Here is a 27540-nt window from a genome sequence, read left to right as displayed (position 1 = left end):
TAGAATTCCTCGTGGAATTTGTTAAAATTACGTTTTCAAGGACTTTCAAATCATATTCTAGGTTTTTTTTAATTTTTTTTTTGACAAATGGAGGTGTTGAAAAACATTAAAAAACATAGAATATGATTTAAAAGTCCTTGAAATCGTAGTTTTAATAAATTCCACATTTACGGATCTGAAAGTCATTGAAATATACTCCACAGTTATAGCAAAGAAAGTCCTTAAAAACTCACTGTTGAGACTAAAAATGTCCTTGAGCTTCGTAGCCTTTATTAAAGTCTGATATATACTGCAAACCTGTATTGAAATATGAGAAATATCCACCTCGTTTTGGGCTCGATAAATCTTTTAACGTTTTGACAAATATTTCAATAAACAATGGTTCATTTAATTTCTATAAAAACAATAAATTTTAAAATTTTAAAAATTTAAAAAAAAATTAAAAATTAAAAAATTTAAAAATTGTCAATAATTTATAAATGTTTTCGTATTTTTCGTTTTCTAAATATTTTGTTTTTTATCATTGTTTTTTCTTACAGAACTGCACCACAACTACTAACCATATGGTTATGATGCTATTTTTGGCACAATGTTTATTTTGTAGTAGCCTAAAAGTATGCAGCAGTCATAAAAAGATTGCCACACCACCACCTTTGCCCATGGTGAAGGTGACGTTGTACATCACAGTTGCTTGTATTTGTTTCTATGGCTGTTTGTGTTGTTGTCTTGCTAGTTGGCTCACTCTGCTAGGCTTGCATGGGGAAAAAGAAAGATTACATCTCGCACAAAAAGGTAAGGTCAAGTGCTTTTTGATTTCCTCGGAAAACCGAAAGTAAAGAAAGAAAGAAAGAAAAAAAAAAAAACGAAAGGAACAAAAGATGCCATGGCGTTGAGGTACAACCAGATAATAGCTGCTGCTACACTGATGACAACGACTGCGACATCATCACCATGAACGATGGTGATGAGCGTTTTGTTGCCTTTTTTTGTTTTGTTTTTGTTTCTGGCCGTCTTTGCTCAGGTCAAGTTTTGTTCAAACATAAAAACACTCGGCCTGGGTGAATGGGACAAATTGAGCGAAACCAACACATCGGCGGCAGAAAAGGGAAAATGTTATGAAATGGAAAAATAACACTTCTCAAGGGGTGGAGTGAGAGAACAGTGGTTGGGAAATGTAAAATTAGGCAAATATCAAGAGCAAAGAAGATAAATAGGGGAGATTTTTATTTTTTAGATAAACAGGAGATACGGATTAAAATGTCAATGGGAAGAATATTCTAATATGTAATTACACTGTGCGACAAAATTCATTTTTTCAATATTTACAGGAAACCCCCAGCAGATTATCAAATAAGAGCTAAAAAATAGAAGACACATGTATCAGCGTTTTGAAATTTTATATCGCAGAGAAAACTAAATAGCGAGGAGAAGTTCTCCCTTTTCCAAAAATTTTGAAATTTTTGATAAAAATTCTTTGGGATCCGGCTATCACCCTGTATACCTAAAATACAAGGTGATATGAAAAAACTGCAACCAACTTCAGACTGAAGTCATTTCTAAGCCACTCGTCCGACAGCTGTTAAAATTATTCCAGTGACAGCTCATTATATTGTTTACAAGCGCACAAAAGGATTTTGGTGAGAATTTTCCAGAAAAAAAAGTTATTCGTGATGGAATTAAAGCGGGATAGTGTGATTTCTCGTGTCTCGTACCATCGCTCGTTACCTAGCTCGTGAAACTGGTAGCGTAGGCCGACGTCAAGGAAGTGGACGGAAGAAAACAGCAACATCAGCAGAAATAGTTCGAAAAGTAAAGAAGCGAGTTGATCGAAACCCGCGTCACAGTGGCTCGTGAGCTGGCATTCGGCAAATATTGAAAAATGAGCTCGGGGTAAAGCCATTGAAATTCCAAAAAGTGCAAGAACTTACACCGCAACTGAGAGAAAATAGACTCAAAAGAGCTAAAGACTTGCTTCTTTTGGCCGAAAATGATGAACTGCCGAATTTTGGTTTCTCCGATGAGAAAACATTCGTTGTCCAGCAGTTTGTTCGTTGTCCAGCAAACAAAATGATCGCGTTTACTTGCCGAAAAGGTCATCTGAAAATGTGCACCTTCGGTTGGCCACCAGACACCAGAACTCAAGCGCCGGTCATGGTGATGGTGTAGGTCGCCGTAACAGCCGATGGTCGCTCTCTGCTCGTATTAATCGAGCGTGGCATCAGAATAAATGCCAAATATTATCGCGAAAATATTCTGGAGGGTGTATTGAACCCTTGGACACACACAAACATTTTGGCCGCAGACCTTGGACATTCCAACAGGACTCAGCACGCGCCAAAAATGTATATCCTCAGCCAATGATCGTTCATTTTTTAGTCAATGATTCTTGAATGATTTTGTAGAAGTAAACTAAAGTTCTCCACAAGTTTTTAAAGCCTTATGTTATTAAAAGTTGGAACATTTTTGGTCAAGGCTATATAAAAGCCTTCAAAAGGTTTGGCCCAAACGGTTTGTTATTAAATGTTGGGGTCTCTTTGGCCCAAGCCTTTTGAAGGCTCTTATATAGCCCTGACCAAAGATGCTCCAACTTTTAATAACATAAAGCTTTAAGCACTTGTGGAGAACTTTAGTTTACTTCTAGAAATCATTCAAGAATCATTGACTAAAAAATAAACGATCATTGGCTGAGGATATACATCTGTCGGTAAACCTGTCCGATAATTTTTAAATTTTTTTTTTATAATTTTACTTTTTGGATTGTGTAAAATTTCAGGTCGATTTGATAGTACTTGGTTTTTAGATCAAAACCTCAGAAGATTTTCTGGTTTGGGTCTCTATGGTCAAGGCTATTTAAAAGTCTTCAAACGTTTGTCCCAAAAGGTTTGGGTTTGGCCTAAGCCTCTTGAAGGCTTTTATATAGCCTTGGTCATAGAGGCCCTAACATTTAATAACATAATGCTTTAAAAACTTATGGAGAACTTTGGTTTACTTTAAGAAATCACTTAAGAATCATTGCCATGTCGGTCCAATTTTTTTATAGTCCCTATATAAGGGAAAATTCCGATTTCCGATATTTTTTGGGGTACAGTCGTATTTAATTTCTCCAAAATTTTGTTTTTTTTTGAGCCTTAAGAATCATTGCCTAAAAAAATGAGCCATGTCGGTCCAAGTTTTGTATAGTCCCCACATAAGAAAAAATCCCGATTTCCGATATTTTTTGGGGTATAGTCGTATTTAATTTCTCCAAAAATTTTGTTTTTTTTTGAGCCCTTATGTAGAAACGCTTCTAGCAAAAATTTTTCAATATGGGTCCTTGTATAAGAATGTCCTCCTGATTTTAGTTATTGCCAGGATTTTGGACAAATTTTCCAATCGATTTGAGCCTGAGCTCTTTTATTTTGATTTCTTCCGGGCTAGAATACCCTTCCGATGAAATGGCTTCCTTCGAAGACTCTTAATTGAACCTACTCAAAGCCTCTTCAGAGCTGTATCCTATTTAAAAATGCAAAATTAAAACAATCCTTACAGTCAATTAAGTCGTAGTAATTACAGCTCAAGTCCTTCCAAAAGATACTTCCTTAAGACGCTTCCTTGGCCAAAGTTTTGCAAAAACTCCACTGTGAGACTTTCAGATGCTTAAGCCTCCCCCATGGGTCTTGTTATCAAAGGATAAAATGTAGATTTTTCTCTAAAAAAAATTATTCATTGGAGTAAAGGCAGAAAATGCTAAGAAACCCCCCTCCCTTACCCTTCCTTCTCATTCCTACACTCTTTCACCTTTTCCTATGAAGGTGGCAATTAGAATATGGTACAACTGGTATTTCTCTCCCCACCTGCCCCTATCATTCCCATGATTTACTCATATTTCTCTCTTTATACATAAGCTTTCTTCTTCTTATCATCCATTATTACCTTCATTATTCGGTGCTGTGGACGATGCTTCCTTCTCCAGTGCATCCTTTGGCTTTATTAGATCCGTTGATTTGCTTGAGGGTATATATGGATCAGATATTTCACTTATACTTGAGGTTTTCAAATCCATTATGATGGAGCCAAGTCGCCAAGACTATTGGCTGATGGATGGATGGGTGGGTTGACTGGATGGCTGGCTTGAAGGCTGCTTGGCCCGTCCCGGTCGTCGTCTCTGATGATGCTGACGGGAAACGCTGTTTTCTTAATTTCCTTTCACTTTGGCTATTATTATTTTACTGCAACTTCCAAGGAATGTATGTGAGAGGTGTAACTCACACTTGTATGGTTGTGTGTGGGTAGGTGAGCGCGCCTTCAGGTAATGGACCAGCCAACAGAACTGTTACCACATGAAAATGGAATTGGATGTGTTTTTCTCTGTGCCAGGATTCTTTAAAAAAGATTTCATTCGTTGCGAATGTTATTTGAGCTTCTCTGTGGCAGTTGGATAGTTGCTGCAGCTGAACTTGGCCTCCAACAACTGGCCGTAGTGAAGAATGAATGCTGCTGTCGCTGATGTGCGTTTGAAGAATGTGTGTGTGTCTGGGGATTGGAGGTTTTCACCTGGGCAGCTGTATTATTAATTGACGTCGGCGGTACACCTTGTGGGTCCTGTAGATGTTTTCTCCCCTGGCGAGTTGTTGTATGTTATTGCTGTTATTGTTGTATGCAAATATTTCAAGTAATCATTACAAATATTGGATGCTGCTGCACATCTGTCACAATCACTGGCCAAGTTAATACTGATGGGGTTCGTGTTTTCTCTTTTCTATCCTAGCGTAGCATAAGTGGATCTGAAAGTGAAAAAAAAAACAAAAAAGAAAAGACCGGAAATCTATTGAATAAATTTATATATCGTTGTTTTTTCTTTCATTAACTATTATAATTATTTTCATATTACATATGGAGAAAGAGAAGGGGGGAGAGAGAGGAGAAGAGAAGAAGGGAAAGGTCTGTGTAATAAAAAATGCACTGTTACTGAAAAGCATTTGTTTGTACAGTCAATCTTGGATATTACGACTTTCATGGGAGCGATAAATTTTTATTAATTTTAAGTTTTGTTGGATTTCTAATTATCTGGATTTCTGTTCTATCAAGACATGAAATGGAAAAATATTAACTTTTTAAAAATTTCAATTTCATATCTCTTTGCTTCAGCGAAAATTTCTTTCATATTTTTATAGAACAAAAATTGAGGCCCTGATATTGAAGGATTGTATTTCCCTGAACTGAATTATTATATATAAAAACATGGATAAATTCCGTCAGAATCTGCATTTATAGAAAGTAACAATTTCTGGGTCTCAGCTAGGTACAATTAAATCAAGATAAAGTCATTTCAAATAATAATACAGGGGGGATGAAAAAACTGCAACCAACTTCAGACTGCTGTCATTTCTAAACCACTCGTCCGACAGCTGTTAAAATTATTACAGTGACAGATCATGATATTGTTTACAAGCGTACAAGAGTATTTTGGTGAGAACTTCCCAGAAAAAAAATTATTGGTGATGGAATTCAAGCGTAATAGTCCGATTTCTTAATATTTGCCTGGAAAACCAGTGGCTATCGTTAGAGCACTCCAGCATTTAAATGTGAATAAATCTTTTGGGTCTCGTACCATCGCTCGTTACCGTGAATGTGATACTGGTAGAGTAGCCGGATGTCAAGAAATTGGACAGAAGAAAGCAGCAACATCAGCGGAAATGGTTCGAAAAGTAAAGAAGCGACTTGATCGAAACCCGCGTCGCAGTGGCCGAAAAATGACTAGTGAGCTGAACATATCGCAATATTCCATTCGGTAAATATTAAAAAATGAGCTCGGGGTAAAGCCATTGAAATTTTAAAAAAGTGCAAGAACTTACACCGCAGCAGAAAGAAAATAGACTCAAAAGAGCTAAAGAGTTGTTTCGCTTGGCCGGAAGTGGTGAACTGCCGAATTTGGTTTTCAGCGATCTCCAATGAGAAAACATTCCTTGTCCAGCAGTTTGTAAACAAACAAAATTATCGTGTTTACTTGCCAAAAAGGTCAGCTTAAAATGTACACCTTCGGTTGGCCACCAGAACTCAAGCGCCGGCCATGGTGATGGTGTGGGCCGCCATAACAGCCAATGGTCGCTCTCCGCTCTTATTAATCGACCGTGGCATCAGAATAAATGACGAATATTATCGCGAAAATATTCTGGAGGATATATTAAAGCATTGGACACGCAAACATTTTGGCTGCAGACCTTGAAAAATTTACCTTCTTTGAAAACAGGTTCCCATCTCTGATCTGTATATATGTAGTAGATTTCTATACCCTCAATCATATGGTTAGAGAGGGTATATATCATTTGATATGGGCAAACTGTGCACTATCGAAATCTCTTTGGACCAAATCCGTTTCAGGACATTTGGAGTCGATCTAGCGATGTCCGTACGTCTATCCGTCTGTCTGGCTGGTGCGAATGATAACTTTCGAAGGGAGCATCTGATTTGGTCCTAACTTGGTGCATCGCAATATTATTATCAAACTTAGATCGATTTCAGAGATGGGCAAGATCGGTCCACACCTTCTGGTACCTCCCCCAAAAAAATTAAATATTTTCAAAAAAAAAAAAAAAAATGGCTGCGGAGAAACAGAAAAGATAATCTAATTTTGTTTCCAACTTTGCAAACCCTAGTATTTGCATCAGGGCTAAGTCAGGTGCGAAAATGAAGAACAAATCGAGGGTTTAAATTTTTAATAGTTTTAACTCTTATAAAATATGATGTGAGATTCCGATTGTGTCCAAATTACACGGATCAAAATATTATTATAAACAAAGGGTCTGCTTAGAAAATGAGATATATCGGTCGATTCCTTCGGGTATCTCCCCCAAAAAGGGTCAAAATTTTGAATATACACAGAGCTCACAAAAAAAAACACGAAATAAATATCCGATGCCCTTCAAACTTGTCACATCTTAATATTTCCATCAACACAAGATCTGTTTTAAGCATGGTAGAGATCGAACCATTCCTTCTGGTACCTCCCCCACAAAGGGTCAAAATTTTGAATAACCAAAACGATCATAAAATCCGAAATAAGTATCCGGTTCTCTTTAAATTACACACATCACAATATTTTTACTAATCCAAGGTCTGGTATGAGTATTGGATATATCGGCCCACTCCTTCTGGTACCTCCTCCACAAAGGGTCAAAATTTTGAAAAGCAAAACGCTCAAAGAAAGCGAAATAAGCATCCAACTCTCTTCAAATTTCACACATCCTAACATTTTTGCTAACACAACATCTGTTGTGAAGATGATAGATATCTGCCAACCCCTTCTGGTACCTCACCTACAAGGGGTCACAATTTCACATATTATATCTGTCATAACTTGCGAAACAAGTCGGCGATTCTATACAACTTGATATATCCCAATATTGTTTTTTAACCAGAAACCTGAAATGGGTATGGAATTAATCGGAATTTATCATTGCGCATTAATTTGGATATAAATGTTCGATTTCCTTCAAATTTTGCGCGTACCAATATTTTTATCTGTATTAGATGAAGTATGAATGTGGAATACGTCAGTTCGCTATATCTGGTACCTCACGACTATTTCGACATTTTTCAAAAATGTTTGCACATATCCCATATAAAGTATGGAAAGTAGACGATATAGTCCAAATATGGCTCTTTGTAATATTTACATCAAATTTAGGTCAGATACGAATTAGTCGACCGCTTGGGAACCTTCTCCTTAAAGGGTCAAGAGTTTAAATAGCCATAATTCAAGGCTGGGGGTATACATCTGTCGGCAGAACCGACTGATACTTTTTAACTTGTTTTACTGTATTAGATGAAGGGAAATGTTTCGGTCCGCTATATCGGGTACGACAGGCATATTTCCACATTTTTTAAAAATTCGCACATATCTTATTTATATAAGCATAGGAAGTAGTCGATATAGCCCAAATCTGGCACGTTGTAATATTTTTATTAGTCTTAGGTCAGATAGGAATTTGACAATATTAATATTGGCCAACTGCTGCGGAACCTCCACCATAAAGGCCAATAGTTAGAATAATTATAACTCAGGGCTGGTGGTATATATCTGTATTATATAAAATCAAAAATTGAGGGAGATTACTTTTTGAGATGCTATAAGCTCCGATCTGCATTTTCTGAAAGTAGATCTTCCTTCAAAATCGTTGTGCCTGAAAGTTTTTTTGTACAGTTGATTTTAAAAGAATTTTGGCCTGCTAGGGCATTTATTAAAGAATTTGTGGAGAGATCCGATAATTTAGCGCATTTGCCTCTTAGACCAGATTCGGCGCCAAAAAACTAAATGACTCATTTTCTATTTGCTATCAGAATGTGAGGGGGCTTAATACAAAATTAACCAGTTTATATACTGATAGCATTGGTTTCAATTATAATGTATTGGTTTTCTCCGAAACTTGGTTAAAAACATCTATATTAAATAGTGAAATTTTATGTTCAAAATATCAAATATATATACTGATTTTCACCGCACGAATTATTCAATGGGCGAACCTCTTAATAAAATGTGTGTTGACTTTAATTCTGTGTATTGTAATGTAGATTTTTGTATGAGTTTAGAAGTTATTAAATCTAGAATAATTTTATTTTTAAACAATTAACATACATGTTTTATTATTTGACAAACTAGCTGATGAATTAGATACTGTAGCTGGTTTTCAATTTCCTACTGAATTCCCATTATGATGCGGATCATGATGTGTACGCGAAAGAAAAGGGAGGTCGCCCCCTCGGTCGGCAGGGGTGGGAATGTGAGGCGTGGGAACGTTCGAAAAAAAAAAAAAAATCGACTGATACTATTTGACTTGTTAATATTTTAATCGGAAAGAAATCGGCTGGATTGTTTTTCTATGAAAATATGAAATGGAAAATAATTTATTTGAATAAAATTGTTTTTACCAAAGTTTCACTTCATAAGACAATAAATGAGCTCTGTAAAAATTGTATACAAAATTTGCAACTCAAAATTGTTCCTTATAATAAAGTCCCACTGTCTGCTAACTTTACGTTTTATTTATCATATGTAAATCAATTATTTTTATTATTTTTTTTTGCAATATCCACAGTCAGGCGAGGAGTATAATTGCTTCTGTTTTTTTAATTGTGGTAACTCTGAGTTTCTAATCAGTTAAGGAAATGGCTAATTTTGATTTATGGGATTGACAATCGAATAACCCTTGGGAATATTCTCATTTGTTTTGTACGAAGTATTTAAGTTAGCAAGCCGTTAACAAGATCTCAAGAAATAATCACCCAAGTGATTATTGATATAATGACCTGAAAGAAACTGAGATTTGATGACGTCAGTTTGATTGAGTTGTCAAACGAATGACAAGTTGAACATGAAATGGAAAAATCCATAAAAAAGGTTAAATTGAGATATACGAATACATTAATTAGCCTGTCTGGATTGTGATTGATTTCAAGGCAAAGTTCGCAGAGATCATGGATATTCAAAGATTAACCAGGAAGGGAGTACATGGAATAGAGAAAAAAAGAGATATAAGGTAGAGAGGAAATATCTCTAAAATTGCAGAAAATCACAAATTAAATACAATTTAATCTATTTGTTGAAGACCTATTAAAAATGTATTTTACGGGCAGAAGACATATGAAAACACTTCTGTTCCAGAGCGTACAAAAATCGAATACAATTAACATTTGGCAACTCTTTATTAGAAATCGTTCTTATACACGAAAATTAGTAAAAATTAGCCTTTAGTTATGCTCAGAAGCAGTTGGCCAATTCGAATCTGACCTATGACCGATATAAATATTACAACGTGCCAGATTTAGACTATATCGACTACTTCCTGTACTTTATATGACATGTGCAAATTTTTGAAAAATGTAGAAATATGCGCGTGTAATAGATATAGCGGACCGAAGTATTCCATTTTCCATTTTCATACTTCATCTAATAAATATAAAAATATTGGTATGTGCAAAATTTAAAGGAAATCGAATATTTGTATCCAATTTTATGCGAAATCATAAATTTACATAAATTCCATATTCATCTCAGGTGCCTGGTTAAGATAAATATTTAGATTTAGCAAGTTGTCAAGAATCGTCGACTTGATTCGTAAGTTATGACCGATAAAAGTATTGAATATATATCGACTACTTCCTTCACTTTATATGGGATATACGAAAATTTTTGAAAAATGTTGAAATAGTGGACCGAAGTATCCAACTTCATCTAATACTAATAAAATATTAGAAATTGAAAAATTCAGAGAAAATGCAACATTTTTATGAGAATTTTGTGGGCGAGGTACCAGAAGGAGTAGGCCAATAAATTGCATCTTCATAGCAGATCTCTGGTTAAGAGAAATATTAAGATGTCCCACGCTTGAAAAGAATCTCTGACTTATTTCGCAAGCTATGAGAGATATAAATATTGAAAATTATGACCCTTTCTGAGGGAGCTACCGAAGGGGTTGGCCCATAACAATCATATTCTCAGCAGATCTTGTGTTAGTATAAATATTTGAAGAAGTTAAGTTTAGAATGAATCGGGTGCTGATTTCGCCTTTTATGAGGGTTTTATTACTCAAAATGTTGACCTTTTGTGGAGAGGTTTCAGAAAGAGCCGACCGATATATTCCACCTTCACACCAGATTTTGCGTTAGTAGAAATATTGTTGTGTGTGAAATTTAAAGGAAATCAGTTCGACTGGTTGTGGGAAAGGTACCAGAAGTATTGGTGTGACATATTCCATCTTCACACCTAATATTTTGTTAATAACAATATTGGGATGTGCTGAGTTTTAAAATAATCGGATGCACGTTTCGCGTTTTATGAGCTTCATGGTTATTCAAAATGTTGACCCTTTGTGGGGGAGGTACTAGAAGGAGTGGACCGATATCTAACATATTCCCAACAGAGTTAGTGTTAATAGAAATACTGAGATGTGCGAAAGTTTAGGATATTCGGATGCTTATTTTGCATTCTATGATCTTCATTGACATTCAAAATGTTGACCCTTTGTGAGGGAGGTACCAGAAGGAGTGGACCGATATATATCATCTTCACAGCGGATCTTGTGTTAGTAGAAATAATGGGATTTGCGGATTTTATGCTCGTTATTCAAAATGTCGACCCTTTGTGGGTGAGGTACCACAAGGAATGGTTCGATCCCTACCATCTTTATAACAGATCTTGTGTTGATAGAAATATTGAGATGTGCCAAGTCGGAATGGAATCGGATGTTAATTCCGTGTTTTATGAGCTTCATGGATATTCAAAATTTTGACCCTTTTTTTTTTTGGGGGGGGGGGGGAGAAATATTGGGATGTGTGAAATTTAAAGAGAAGCGGATGCTTATTTAGCATTTTATGACAGATATAATTATTTCAAATTTTTGGCCCGTTGTGAGGGAGGTACAAGAAGGAGTAGTCTTACATATTCCATCGTCACACCAGATCTTGTGTTAATAAAAATATTGGGATGTGTGAAATTTGAAAAGAATCTGATGCTTATTACGTATTTTATAAAAATTATAATTATTCAAAATATTGGCCCTTTGTGGGGCGGTACTTGATGGAATGGTTTGATACTGTCCATTATCACAACTGACCTCGAACTGATACAAATATTGGAATTTGTTAAATTTGAAGAAAATTGGATGATTCTTTCTTCTTCTATGCGGAAAATTATTTTCTGTGTAAATTTTGACCCTTTGTGGAGAAGGTATCAGAAGGAGTGGAGCGTTATTGTCCTTCGATCTTAGTTTGATATTATTATTATGATGCACCAATCTTGCACAAAATCGGATATTCACTTCGAGAGTTATCATGTGCACTAGCTAGACGGACAGACGAATACCCCTAGATCAACTCCAAATGCCCTAAAACGGATTTGATCCAAAGAGTTCGACTGGCTGTAACCCCTACTTCAGTGAGGATCGGATATGCAAAGCATTTAGACATTCACATGAATTACAGAGACAAAACATAACGGCAATGCCTAGTCTAATCAATTGAGCAGCAATGCTGCACACAAAACCCGTAATATGACAGAGGGTATAAAAGGTTGTAACTCCTTGAGTTCAACGGATATATGCAAATTTTATAGAGATAAGTTGCTGACCCAAAACACGCATTCTATGAGTTATGCCACTCCTTGAGTAAATGAGCGCCCATACCTGCAGGTAATTTGACCTAAAATTTTGAAAGCGATGTTTTAGTAGATGAAAAATTCTGAATTCGAATTCTAAATCACGGTCAGGTAAAGGCACTAAGTTTGTATGTTATTTATACGAATTTTAAATATAAAACCCCTATAGAAGGTACAACAACCCATCGCGGAGTATATTTTATGATTACAGGTGACCTGTGGGCAGGGTTACGGACCCAAATTTACTATTATTTATTGAAGACCTAAAGATCCTATGATTTATTTCAGAGCAACTTTCAGCAACAGAAGTATTTAAGAGCTCATCTAACTACAGATGAAATATAGAAACTATCCAATATTTATAAAGCGCATATAAAATCTTAGCAAAAAATTCATTCAGGAACTAAAACCTTTAAATTAACTTATTTTACTCTGCAACCATTCAATAGATATAAACGTTACTTTGGAAAGCAGCTGCTTGGCTATGTTGGCTGCCATTTGTACAATTCGTTATAGTTAATAACAATTTATGTGTAGCAAAATAAAAAAAAAATCTGCCACATGATCTTATTTTTATTAAAAATGTCATGTTCGTGTGTACAATAATAAATTAAAGAGGACTTAACGTGATTACAAACGGAACACATGGGCAGGAGCATAATGAAATGGGGAGAAATATCAAGAGAGAAAAGCGAAATTGTGACACCAGGAATGGTAAGGGTCATAAAGAAATGAAAAGATATTTTGTGAGATTCTATTATATCTTCGATGGAAGTGAATGTTTCCCATTTGTGTACATACTTGACGGATATTGAAAAGTGACCGCAAAAAATTGAAATAGACCTAAGCAAACAAACAATGGACCATTGTTTGAAGAGGAGACATTATTAAACCTATACATATGGACCCACACTTCCTTTTTAATACACTGTACGACATATTAAATTTTTCAATAATAACAGAAATAGTAAAAATGCAGCAATAGAAAACACGTCCATCCGCGTTTTGAACGTTTACATCTCGGAGTAACCTAAATAGAGGGGACAAGTTCTACCCTCTTCCACATTTTTTTTGAAAATTTCTTACCAAGATTTCTTGGAATCCTTGCATTTTTGGTATATAGTGTATTTTGCAATATTACTGATAACAACACGAGGATTATTATGTTTGAAAATAATAATCATAAAACGAGACACTTTTTTCAAATATGGTTAAAATCTACCTTTAAACGGGTTCGGAGGGAGCATAAATATTCTACAAAATTATTTGCCATTAAAATCTATTATGGATCCCAAAAATTCATAAGTATTGACCACACATTTTAGGATTAACGTCGTACTTTATGTTAGTTTATGCAAAAATCCCCCCAAAAATATAATTTTAGAGGGAAGACATTAAGGCAAAAATAGTCTTTATCAAATTTTACTATAAGTCATCAAAGGAAAGAAATTTCTCTTTCCATTATATATGAAGGAAATTCATTGCATCAAAGTTCCGAAAAATGAGTAAAATAGAATCAGTCGGTTTTGCCGACAGATGTTTACCCCCAGCCTTGAGTCATACTTATTCTAACTTTGACCCCTTATGGGGGAGGTTCCGAAGCAGTTAGCCAATATTGTCCATTTCGTATCGGACCTTAGACTGATACGAATATTACAACGTACCATATTTGGACTACATCTACTTCCTATACTTTATATGAAATATGTGCAAATTTTTGGAAAATGTGGAAATATGCGTAAGGTACCAGATATAACCGAAATATTCCACTTCATCTAATACAGATAAAAATATTCGTACGTGCAAAAATTTTAAGGAAATCAAATATTTATATCCAATTTTATACGAAATTACATAATCCGTTAAATTACATACTCATATCAGATTTTGGCTTAAGAGAAATATTAAGATATAGCAACTTGTATAGGATCGCCGATCGTTTGGCAAGTTATGGCAGATATAGAAAATTGTGACCCTTTGTGGGCGAAATTAGAGATTGTGACCCTTTTGGGTGAGGTACCAAAAGGAGAAGAGAAAATATCAACAGATTTTGCGGTAGCAAAAAGGTTTAGATGTGAGATTTGAAAAAAAGTTGGATAGTTGTTTCGCTATTTTTTTTATTTTTGAACCCTTTGTGGGGGAAGTACCAGAAGGGGTGCGCCGATATATCCCATTATCTTTTATTAGTAAAATAATGGCGTGAGTGAAATTTGAAGAGAATCGGATGCCTATTTCGGATTTTAAGGTCGTCTTTGTTATTCAAAATTTTCACCCTTTGTGGGGGAGGTACTTGATAGAGTGGACCAATATTATCCATTTTCGCACCTGACCTAGCTAAGACACAAATATTTGGATTTGTAAAGTTGGAGCAAAATCGGATAATCCTTTCTCTTTCTGTGCAGAAAATATATTTTTTGAAAATTTCGACCTTTTGTGGTGGAGGTACCAGAAGGAGTGGACCGATATTGCTCATTTCCGAAGTCGATCTAAGTTTGATAATAATATTACGATGTATCAAGTTTGGATCAAATCGGATACTCCCTTCGAGAGTTATCGTGCGTACCAGTCAGCCAGCCAGCCAGACAGACAAGCGAATTCCAAATGCCTTGAAACGGATTTGGTCCAAAGAGACCTAGGGTCTAAAACTGTTATTTCGATGAGGCACGTTTTGGCCGTATCATATGACTGAGGGTATAATGACCAAAAAGTCTCCATTAGTGATTCGCCTAAGGTTACAATTTTCTACCAAGATATTTCTCGTATTGCTATCTGCAATATTAGCGAATACCTCAATATAACTAAAAAAACAAGTAAAAAAGCAGCTAAGTTTGGCCGGCATTTCGAAGGAACTTGAAAAGTTTCCAAAAATTCCGAAAACTACCACTTAAATGAAAACCGTTATATGGGGGTTATACGAAGACGTAGACCTGCATACAAATATTTTTGTCATAGACTGTAGTAACCATTACGAACTTCAAATACGAAATTCGAAATAATTCCAGTAAATAATGTTGCTAAAATCATGAAAATACTGAATATCTAGAGGTACCGTTATATGGGGGCTAAACGAAGATGTGGACCTGCATACGAAATTTTTTTCATAGGTTGTAGTACCCATTAGAATCTTCCAGTACGAAATTTGAAACGATTCCGGTGAATAAAGTTGCTGAAATCATCAAAATACCGAATATCGTCATATGGTGGCTATACGAAGACGTGGACCTGCATACGAAATTTTTTGCCATAGGTTGTAGTACCCATTACGATTTTCCAGAACGAACTTTGAAACGAATCAGGTGAAAAAATTGCGGAAATAATCAAAATACCGACTATCGGGAGGTACCGTTGTAAGAGGGCTATACGAAGACGTAGACCTGCATACAAAAATTTTTGTCATAGGCTGTAGTAACCATTACGAACTTCTAATACGAAATTCGAAATAATTCCGGCAAATAATTTGCTAAAATCATGAAAATACCGAATATCGGAAGGTACCGTTATATGGGGGCTATACCAAGGCGTGGACCTGCATACGAAAATTTTTGTCATAGGCTGTAGTACCTATCAAACTTACCTACGAACTTCAAATACAAAATTCGAAATAATTCCGGTAAATAATGTCGCTAAAATCATCAAAATGCCGACTATCGGGAGGTATTGTTATATGGGGGTTATACGAAAACGTGGACCGACATGGTCCATTTACGAACTTAACCTGCCTACTGGTAAACTATGGATGTATGCAAAATTTTAGCCTTCTATCTCAATTCGTTCGAAAGATAGCGTGATTACAAAAGACAGACGGACGGGCATCTCTAGATCGTCTTAGAATTTTACGCTAATCCAAAATATATATACTTTGTGGGGTCTATTATGAATATTTCGAGGAGTTACAAACGAAATGACAATGTTAATATACCCTCCATAGAATGGTGGAGGTATAATAATTCAAAAATGTGATAGAGGAGGGAACCTATCCCCTATATTTAGATCACTTTTTGAGCTAAACTTCCAAAACGCCCATACGCGTATTTTTTATTTTTGGCTCTATTTTCACTTCACTGTTAAAATTGAAAAAAAATTGTTGCACAGTGTAATCTACGAAAAAATTCTTCCTATAGTTTTTTTGTGGTTCAGAGAAATCTTCTTTTTTATATTTTCACACCGCCCCCTCGACACTTTATGATACAACGTATTGAATACTGCTCCAACTCACATGTCACCTACATATGTATTTCATATTTTTTCCATAATTGCTTTGCACTTTATTTGAATAACTAAAATTAAAAGTTTATCCATTGGTTTATGGATGCATTCAGCCATGGCCCGAGGCATTATCACATTTCACAGCAAATTATTTATTTATGGTTGATTTAAACTAATATGACATTTAATTAAGTGGACGACACATTTAGTTCAAAATCTTTAAATAATAAATATTTTCAATTTTTTGCCGTTTTCAATTTCATCTGGGATTATTGACATAAAAACGGACATATGAACGGACAAACGAACATATCATATGGCCACTACATATCTTCTGCATTAGATTTGATTTAATTGTCATATATTTAGTAGTTAAACTGTGGTTGCTCAATGGCAGGCATTTAAACATAATTATGTTTAGCCAAATCTAAGTCAAGTTTAATTTATGATATTTGTTCCACCCTCCCTCGCCTCGCCTCTCCTCTCATTGACTAAACTACTCATATAATTGAATCACATATTATGCCTCCTTCCATTCTCCCCACCCCCTCTCTCTATCCATTTGACCTACGGAATAAAATAAATGAAACCACAAATCATAACATTGCCATTGATTTCTTCAAAAACCCACTGACTTCTCTCTCACGTACTCTCCGCCCTCGCCTTCTCTCTCTTTCTCTCCGTGAGTAATATGAAACGTCTTCGCACGTTTGTAGCTTTATTATAATGAAGACATTACCGACCCTATTGAAATTCATAGCTCGAAAAGGTCACTGGGGAATAACAGTGAGACACTGAGTGACTGAGTGAGTGGCAAAGAGCCGAGCCAAGCCGAGAATAACTGGAGCAAGTGGTGTGTTGTTTACAAATACACTATTTTGTTTGATAAACATACATATGATGTAGTAGTAATATGAATTTACATATGTAGAAACATATGAATGTGGCTAGATATGTGGATATGAAAATATTAAGCATTCGTATATTTATATTAATGCTCTGGAGAGTGTGAGAGAGTGAGAGCGAGACATATTCTCAACGTTGTAATAATCATACACACATGCATATAACATATCAACAAAATAATGTAAACATATTTTTGTGAGTTTTACTTACACTGTGCAATGTTTGCATAGGGACATTAAAGTTGGAGACAATTTACCTGCGTTAGGATATAGATTCAAAGAGAACTTCTAATAGGTATTCTGCTAAAAATGGACCTATAGTGTTCTAGCAAAAGGTATTTAAAATATTTCTCAAAGACCTTTTATCAACAGATAATCTCCACAACTTCTCCTAACTAGGGAAGAGTTATGGAAGATGCTTTTATCTATAGAAATCGGTTTCAATGATGGATGTTAATTACCATTCTATACCCTAAAGGGTCGACTTGCGTAAAAACCCACAAAAGGTAATCAACAAATAATGCAAATCTTTGCGTGTATTTTGTTTACACTGAGGAATATTTGGGATATTGAAATTATAGATACTATGACAGTATAAAGCCTTATATTCCAGGAAATCTTGTAATAGGCCTTCTGTATAATAATATTTCTTATAAAATCTCTTCAAAAAATCATCTATATTTAGATGTCTTCATAAAGACCTTCTATCCACTGATGATCTCCAAAACTTCTACTAACTTTAGAAAAGCTGTGGAAGATCCTTTATCTAAAGAAATCAGTTTTATTGATGGAAGTTCTAATAAAAAAACAACGCCAAATGATCTTTCAGAAATAAAGGATGATTATTTAGATATAATATTACCGGCAACCCTGGCAAAAACGCTCACGCCGGTTTTTATGTTTTGTATCACTGTCAAACATCTTCGGGTTGGTCTATAATTTAACCGTGAATCGTCTCACAAACGAACAACGATTGAAAATGATTGAATTTTATAACATAACAAGTTATAAAGTACCAGTCAGTATTGTCAGATGTAATCTCAGCCAATGTTCGATTATATAAATATTTTGATTTCTGTTATGATTATTCAAATTGTTGACACTCTATGGAGTAGATGCCTAAGGAATGGTCCAATATTGTCCACTTTTTATCGGACCTAAATAAATATGATATAAATACAGGGTGAGATAAAAAAACTGCAATTAACTTCAGACTGCTGTCATTTCTAAACCACTAGTCCGACAGCTGTTAAAATTATTCCAATGACAGCTTACCATCGCTCGTTACCGTGATACTGATACTGGTAACGTAGCCCAACATCAAGGGAGTGGACGGAAGAAATGGTTCGAAAAGTAAAGAAGCGACTTGATCTACCAGCGTCGCATTGTCCGTAAAATGGCTTGTGAGCTGAAAATATCGCAATATTCCATTCGGCAAATATTGAAAAATGAGCTCGGGGTAAAGCCATTGAAAGTCCATTCCAAAAAGTGCAAGAACTTACACCGCGACAGAAAAAAATAGACTCAAAAGAGTTAAAGAGTTGCTTCGCTTGGCCGAAAGTGGTGAACTGCCGAATTTGGTTTTCTCCGATGATAAAACATTCGTTGTTCAGCAGTTAGTTCGTTGTCCAGCAAACAAAATTATCGTGTTTACTTGCTAAAGAGGTCAGCTTAAAATCTGCACCTTCGGTTCGCCACCAGAACTCAATCGCCGGCTATGGTGATGGTGTGGGCCGATGGCCGCTCTCCGCTCGTATTAATCGACCGTGGCATCAGTATAAATGCCGAATATTATCGCGAAAATATTCTGAAGGGTGTATTAAAGCCTTGGGCACATTTTGGCCGCAGACCTTGGACATTCCAACAGAACTCAACACCATTGCACTCAGCACGCGCCACCCAAGAATGGTTACAAAACGAGGTTCCTCGCTTCGTTTCCAGCGCGAAATGGTCACCAAAATCTCCGAATACCAATCCGTTGGACTATTGTGTCTGGAGAATTTTGGAAAGCTCACCTCAAGCAAGCGATTCGCCGGGAATGGTCAAAATACCTCAGAGCAACATTCGGGTAGCGTGTGACGGTGTCATTGGCCGTTTGAAGGCCATGATTCGTGCCAAAGGTGACCAATTCGAACAAATCTAAACTTATTCTAAAATTTGATGCTATTTCCGACATTTTTGCGTTCATTCAATAAAATTTAAAAAAAATGTCGTTTGACTTTGTTGCAGATTTTTTTATCTCACCTTATATACCCTATCTAGCCACATGTCTGAGGATATAATGAGGGTTAATTTTTTGGCGTTTTCGGCAACATTGATGCAAATATTTTGGGACCTATAGTAGAATTTTATGGCAAATAATTTTGTAGAATATTTTGACTTTCTATTATACTGTTTAAAACGAGTTTTTAACCATATTTTGGAAAAAGGGCCCTTTGGGGGCTTACATGAGTATTACATTTTTAAATCAAAATAATCCTCGCATTGTTATTATTAACATTGCCGGATACCCCATATATCTAAAACGTAAGCAATCCAATAAATTCTCCCCTCTTTTCTTTGGTGACTTATAATGAAATTTGTTGAAGAATATTTTGGTCTTTGACGTCATCCTTCTAAAATGGAGCTTTGTAGGAGTCTTTTGCATAAACTAACATGAAGTTCGGCATTAACCCTATAATGAGTTTTGAATATTTATAAATTCATGGCAGTTAGGTAAGATTTCGACTTTGCATGTCTTCTGAGGCCCATAGTAGAAATCGTTTTTAACAACATTGATGGAAATGTTTTTTTTATATATAATGGAAATAGAGATTTCATTTCTTTGGCGACCCCATATAACGGTACCTCCCGATATTCGGGATTTTGATGATTTTTCCACATTTTTTTCATGGATTTGTCTAAGAATTGGTATTTGTTGGTCGTAATGGGTTCTAGCTCCGGTGGAGAAGCATTGCACGTATAGGTCTACGTTTTGGTATTGCCCCCATATAACAGTACCTCCCGATATTTGGTATTTTAATTATTTTTACCACATTTTTTCACGGATTTGTCTGAGAATTGGTATTTGTAGGCCATAATGAGTTCTAGTTCGTGTGGCGCAACATTGTTTGTATAGGTCCACGTTTTTGTATAGCCCCATGCTTCCCGATATTCGGTATTTTGATGATGACATTTTCCCTCGAATATGTCATAGAATTGGTATTTGTGGGTCATAATTGGTTCCAATGTTTCCCATGACCCTAAGGTGAAGGGTATTAAAAGTTCGGCCGAACTTAATCTTTTTTACTTGTTTCCTGAAATTGTGTATTTTTGTGTTGCCCAGTGTAATCATGTTTATCACTTTCTTCCCGCAGTCTCAAGCATTAACATAGATTAAATTGCTCTCACTTTTTTATTTCAAACAAAATGATGATTATTTCTTCTTTCAAAACAGCTACTAGCCTTAATTTATTTTTATTCTTCACTCTCTTTATTTGAGATTAGGCAAAAAACGCACACACCTTTTTTCTTGTCAGCAGAATGTTTATCAGTCCATCAAAAAAATTTGCCAGACAACACTCGCATTAGATTTGTTCAAACAGGTGGTCTTATCAAAATGTTGTTGAGTGTGACACAGAAGGTAGGGGGCAAATGTTACGAAAAACAAACACAAAACGAATACAAATTTAAGCAGCAGCGGTTTAACATGTTACAGTTCCGACTTTACGCACAAATCTAGTCAGTCAGAATGCGGCAAATATTCAATTTAAAGCATTTTCGAAATTATCAAATCTCAGATTAAAATCGACGCTACTCCAGATGGCTGTCTCGCCAAGTAATGAGATTTTATGACCCACTGAATGACTAAACGTTGAAGTGTAAGTCAAACATGTTGTGGTTGGCTGTTTTGTTTTTGTAAATCTTGAAATAAAAACAAAAAAAACTGAAAAATGCAACAAAGTATTGGCAAATGCCAGAGATAAGCGTTGAGAGTTTTTTCACTTCTCCACGTTTTGATATGGGGGGGCTTTTTATGATTTGTTTGATATTCGATTTTAAATTTACTTTGTTTTATTGTTTTTTTTTTTTTTTTTTTAAGTTGACTCACATTCGATTTGTTAATAAAATGTATTTTATTTAATTTGAAAAAATCACCACCAAAAATATTGTAATTTATTCGCTCATTCGATTCGCCGTTTTGTTATTGCCTGATTTTCGCCCGCAACGACTGACGGCTGATTAACTCGCGTTTTGTTGGTGTAATTAAAAATCGTTAACAAAAAGTTAAAATATTGTTTTATTGTTTATTATTGTACGTCCATATTTTAAGTTAGACGTCTGGCACGTTACTGAGAACCAGTCAACACAACATTGAATGATTTTCCCAACGGCAGACCGGAATACCAGAATAAAAACAAAAAAAAAAAAAAAAAAAAAGCGAATAACAGCGGTATGGTGTGAAGCAAATAAGGGGAGGCGTGGTCGACTCGAGTAGTGCCCTACAATTAAAGTTTAGATGTTTTGGGTAAAATTGAGTTATTTGGCAGAACTATACTTTATATCCTCTCTGTTATAGTTCAGTGTTAAGTTTCGACAGAATAATGGGTCGAACATTGAGAGCGGTAACAGCCACCTTTGAACAAATTGAGAAGGAGTCTGCCAAAATGGGTCTGGCAGTAAATGGCGAGAAGACCAAGCTGATGGTATCAACGCGTCCAAGACGTCCAGTAGACTCGGACCAACTGTGGAATTTGAAAACTACAGCTTTGAGGTAGTCAGTGATTTTATCTACCTCTGTATCGCCATAAACAAAACAAATGACATCAGTTTTGAGATTCGGAGAAGGATAGTGTTTGGCCAGCAGATGCTACTATGGACTATGTAAGTAGTTCGGAAACAAGGCCACATCTCGCCAGAACAAACTCACACTCTACAAGGCACTGATACTACCCGTGCTGTCGTATGGATCTGAAGCATGGGTATTTGCGCAAGCGGATGAGGCAGCGCTTGGAGCGTTTGAGAGAAAAATTCTCCGAAAGATCTACGGGCCGATCTGCATTGACGTCGAATGAACCACGAGCTATACCATCTATACACGGATATCGACATAGTCAGACGTATTGAGCTGCAGCGACTACTGTGGCTAGGCCATGTAGTGCGAATGGATGGGGATGCCCCAGCTCATAAGGCATATAAAAGCGAGCTTACTGATGGTTCACGCAGAAGGCGAAGGCCAAGAATTAAATGGAAAGATCAAGTCGAAGACAATATATCGAAACATGGTCTTTCAAATTGGAAAAAATGCGCACAGACCGACGCACCTGGAAATCTTTTCTAAACTCGTCTTATGGAACAAATGTTCTGTATCGAACCAGCTAAGTAAGTAAGAGTTAAGTTTCGGAATTTGTGATTCCTACTTTCATATTTTTACTCTTTAACAATCATGAGATAACTGAATATGAAGCAGGACAACTTTTTGGTGATTCTTATAAGAACTTGAAATATCGTAGTTCCGATTTTACTTTTGGAATGAGTTGACCACATTTTCGTCTCATGTTGAAGGACTTCAGTATTTCACAAGTGTACAAAAGCATTTTGGTGAGAATTTTTCCAGAAAAAAAGTTATTCGTGATGGAATTCAAGCGTGATAGGGTGATTTCTTTATATTTGGCTGGAAAACCACAAGTGGCTATCGTTGGAGCACTCCAGTATTTAAATGTGAATAAATCTTTTGGGTCTCTTACCATCGCTCGTTACCTTGATATTGGTAGCGTAGCCCGACGTCAAGGAAGTGTACGGAAGAAAATAGCAACATCAGCAGAAATGGTTCGAAAAGTAAAAAAGCGACTTGAACGAAACCCGTCGCAGTGGCCGAAAAATGGCTCGTGAGCTGAACATATCGCCATATTTCATTCGGCAAACATTGAAAAATGAGCTCGGGGTAAAGCCATTGAAATTCCAAAAAAATGCAAGAACTTAGACCGCAACAGAAAGAAAATAGACTCCAAAGAGCTAAAGAGTTGCGTCGCTTGGCCGAAAGTGCAGAACCGCCGAATTTGGTTTTCTCTGATGAGAAAACATTCGTCGTCCAGCAGTTTGTAAACAAACAAAATGAGGTCAGCAAAGAGGTCAGCCGAAAATGTGCACCTTCGGTTGGCCACCAGAATGTGAACGGAGAGAACTCAACTCTTGAAATTTGGTATGCAAATCAAGGTTGAAAAGAACGTTTGATATATGAAGATGGTTTGGGAAATGTGTACTTAGTCTGGAACTGTACCAGTTAGTACCATTTATTAAATTTGGAATAGTTTGGTTTAAGGTGAACGGATTAAGCTGGAATTTTAATATTTAATATGGGGGTCCCATTTTATAAGGTATGTTTGTGGTAAAAAGGTGGTTTTGGAAAAGTACTAAATAGTACAATATTAGGTACAATTTGGTGTTGGGTGAACAGATAGTAATTAAAATGTGAAATTTGGTATTAGTGTCGCTTTTCATGTGTAGCCTGGATATATGAAGCTAGTTTTGGAAATGTACGAAAAGTACAAAATGGTATTAATTTTGGTCTTGGTTAAAGGGACAGAGGTAAAATTCTGAATTTTGGGTGAAGGGATAGGGCTGAAATACTCAAGTTTGATATTGAGGTCTCTGTTGCTGTTGTTAAAATATGGAGGTAGTTGTGGAAATGTCTACTGTAATTGCCTGAAAATTATTTAGTGTTACTAAACTGAGTATTAGGTGGATGAATAGAGCTGAAATTCTGAAATTTCATACGGACGTCACTGTTGAGGTCTGCGGTTGAGTGTAAACGGTGGTTTTAGATATGCGTACTTGTTTAGTACTATTAACTTTGAATCTAAAATTTGGTATGGGTTTTGGACATATGTAGTATAAATGTATAAAAAATTTGATAATCCTGAAATTTGATAATGATTTCAGTATTGGTGTTAGTGGTTAAGATATGGAGGTGATTTTGGAAAAGACTACTATAATTTTTAGAAAAGTACTGAATGGTACTATATTTCGTATTGAGTGAAGGTAGATAGAGTTAAAATTCTAAAATTTCATATTGAGGTCTCTGTTGGTTCCTGATATTGAGATACGAAAGTGGTTTTGGAAACTTACACTATAATTGTACAAAAAGTACTAAATGGTAGTAAATTTAGCATTGGGTGAAGGCATAAAGCTGAAACCGCAAAATTTTATATTACGATAACTGTTGGTGTCTGGGATAGAGATATGGAACGGTTTTACAAATGAGTACAAAAATTTTACGAAAAGTACTAAGTGGTACTAAATTTGGCATTGAGTGAGTGGAAAGAGCTGGAATTTCGAAATTTGATATTGAAGTCTGTGTTGATAGCTCGTGTTGAGGTCTAGTGGTGGTTTTGCAAATTCATACTATAATTGTTCGAGAAGTACTAAATGGTAATAATTTCGGATCACTGTTGGTGTGTACCATTTAAAAATGTTGATTGTTTTGGATATGCCTACTAAATTTTACTAAATTTGGTATTGGCTGAAATTCTGAAATTTTATATTGACATCAACGTCGGTGGGAAGGGATAAAGGTGAAATTTTGAAATTTGATATTAAGGTCTCTTGGTTTCTAGGGTTTACATAGGGAGAGGTCGGAATACTTTTGGCCAGAATAATTGGATGTGGGTCCATTCTGCATTGGTTTTACCAATATCCTCTTCGGCAGACTTCAAAATTAAAGATTTTTGGTTTTTTCCTATATTCGAATATTTCGAAAAACATATAAAATTTTTAAAAATCTGAAAATTTAGTACAATATATGAAGTTTTGATTAAGAAATTTTGCCAAACTGAACAAATTATGCATTTTGAGACAAAAAACGAATCTAAAATTTTAGGGTGGATTTTTCGCTGATGAAGTAGCAGGTTAATTTATATATTTCGGAATAGCTACTATTTCAAAGTGAACACCTCAAATTCACGTTCCGAAAAGATTTTGTGTGGTGTTTGACAAATTCCAAATGGAATTGATTAATTCGTAATTTTATTGTCATTTATAAATATAAGTTAATATTGCGGACCTTTTTTATAAATCTCAATTCATATCAAGTTAAAAATTAAATAATAAACAAAGAAAAAAATTAATAATAATTACTGTCTCTCAGCCAATAGAAAAATCGAACTTACTCAATAATACAGGGTAGGGTGTCCAAAATAAAACAAAACTTTAAAGAAAGCGATTATCAGTCTCTGCAAAAACAATGCAGTTCAATGCAAAAACAATGACTGGAAGTAAAGAGAATTTTGATATGCGTTCCACGAAGAGAATGCCGCCCTGACCAAAGCAGCCTTTGTATTTTATTTAATTATATTAAAATTGACCACAATATGCTTTAGAAAAAAAAATTCGTATTTTAAACACCAAATGAATTTCCTGAAAAAAAATCCGGTATTGGAGAGGGACTTTTTTTGCAAGTTCAATTGAGTTCATAGTTTTTGTACAAAAAACAAAAAAAAATGCTAAATTGTTCTTAACTGACCTCTACCATGAATGATTGGCGATAATATTAGAGAAGCTGATAGCGGTTTCCCAGCGATAAGCCTAAGGTAGAAAGTATCACCAGATATTTATTATTAGTACAATTTTGTTTTTGATATGATATCGGAAAAGGTGTGTATTATTAGATGAAATCTATAATTAGTTGATAATACAGTGTTAAATGGCAACTGATCTGTATATTTATCTCAATCATACAACCTCTTAAACAAAGAATGCCAACAACAATTCCCCAGTGAACATCAAACAAACTTGACTTGGACTGAGAAGATCATATGTAATTGAAAAACGTTACATCATTAACGAAAATTTATGTATGTACAAGGTGAGACAAAAAAACTGCAACAAAGTCAAACGTCCTAATTTTAACATTTTTTTTTTTCAATTTTATTGAATGAAAGCAAAAAATGTCGGAAATAGCAGCCAATTTTAGAATAAGTTTAGATTTGTTCGAATTGGTCACCTTTAGCACGAATTATGGCCTTCAAACGGCTAATGAAACCCTCACACGATGCCCGAATGTTGCTCTGCGGTATTTTGGCCCATTCCCGGCGAAGCGCTTGCTTAAGGTGATCGACACTTTGGTATTTTTTAGTGCCAACCTTGCTTTCCAAAATACTGCAGGCACAATAGGCTAATGGATTTGTATCCGAAAATTGTGGTGGGAGATTTTGGTGGAGAAACCTCCTTTTGTAACCATTCCTGTATTACGCGTGCTGAGTCCTATTGGAATGTCCAAGGTCTGGGGCCAAATGTTTGTGTGCCCAAGGCTTTAATACACCCTCCAGAATATTTTCGGGATAATATTCGGCATTTATTCTGATGCTTGAGGTGATCGACACTTTGGCATTTTTTAGTGCCAACCTTGCTTTTCAAAATACTCCAGACACAATAGTCCAACGGATTGGTATCCGGAGATTTTGGTGGAGGAACCTCATTTTGTAACCATTCTTGGTTGACGCGTGCTGAGTCCAGTTGGAACGTCCAAGGTCTGGGGGCAAATGTTTGCGGGCCCAAGGCTTTAATACACCCTTCAGAATGTTTTCGCGATAATATTCGGCATTTATTCTGATGCCACGGTCGATTAATATGGCGGCCCACATCATCACCATGGCCGGCGCCTGAGTTCTGGTGGCCCACCGAAGGTGCACAAGTAACGACGATCATTTTGATTGTTTACAAACTGCTGGACAACGAATGTTTTCTTAACGGAGAGGGAGAAAACCAAATTCGGCAGTTCACCACTTTCGGCCAAGCTAAGCAGCAACTCTTTAGCTCTTTTGAAACTATTTTCTTTCTCTTGCGGTGTAAGTTCTTGCGCTTTTTGGAATTTCAATGACTTTACCCCGAACTCATTTTTCAATATTTGCCGAATGGAATATTGCACAATGTTCAGCTCAAGAGCCATTTATCGGCCACTGCGACGCGGGTTGCAATCAAATCGCTTCTTTACTTTTCGAATCATTTCTGCTGATGTTGCTGTTTTCTTCCATCCACTTCCTTGACGTCGGGCTAAGCTACCAGTATCACGGTATGGAGCGATGGTACGAGACACAAAAGATTTATTTACATTTAAATGCTGGAGTGCTCTAACGATAGCCACTTGTCGGTTTCCAGCCAAATATAAAGAAATCACACTATCACGCTTGAATTCCATCACGAATAAGTTTTTTTTTTCTGGAAAATCCTCACCAAAATGCTGTTGTACGCTTGTAAACAATATAAGAGCTACCACTGAAATAATTTTAACAGATGTCGGATGAGTGGCTTAGAAATGACAGC

The 27540-nt window shown here is 35.8% G+C and overlaps 1 protein-coding gene across 4 annotated transcripts in view; it reads right to left on the bottom strand.

Annotated features, from left to right (window-relative positions):
- LOC101893006 (heme transporter FLVCR2) overlaps positions 1–27540 on the bottom strand; it is a 146765-nt gene that overhangs the window by 76095 nt on the left and 43130 nt on the right. For 3 of the 4 annotated variants that reach the window (XM_059130838.1, XM_005178958.4, XM_005178960.4), the window contains exon 3: positions 3913–4763. In XM_059130838.1, coding sequence (XP_058986821.1) covers positions 3913–4042 — 130 coding nt within the window. In that variant the 5' untranslated portion in view covers positions 4043–4763. Of the gene's footprint in view, positions 1–3912; positions 4764–21331; positions 21577–27540 lie in introns of those variants that run through there. The other variant, XM_005178961.4, reaches the window with a different exon arrangement.

This window comes from Musca domestica, unplaced genomic scaffold (assembly GCF_030504385.1).
Source record: "Musca domestica strain aabys unplaced genomic scaffold, Musca_domestica.polishedcontigs.V.1.1 8, whole genome shotgun sequence".
Taxonomy (NCBI): domain Eukaryota; kingdom Metazoa; phylum Arthropoda; class Insecta; order Diptera; family Muscidae; genus Musca; species Musca domestica.
This window is presented reverse-complemented; position numbering and strand designations above follow the sequence as displayed.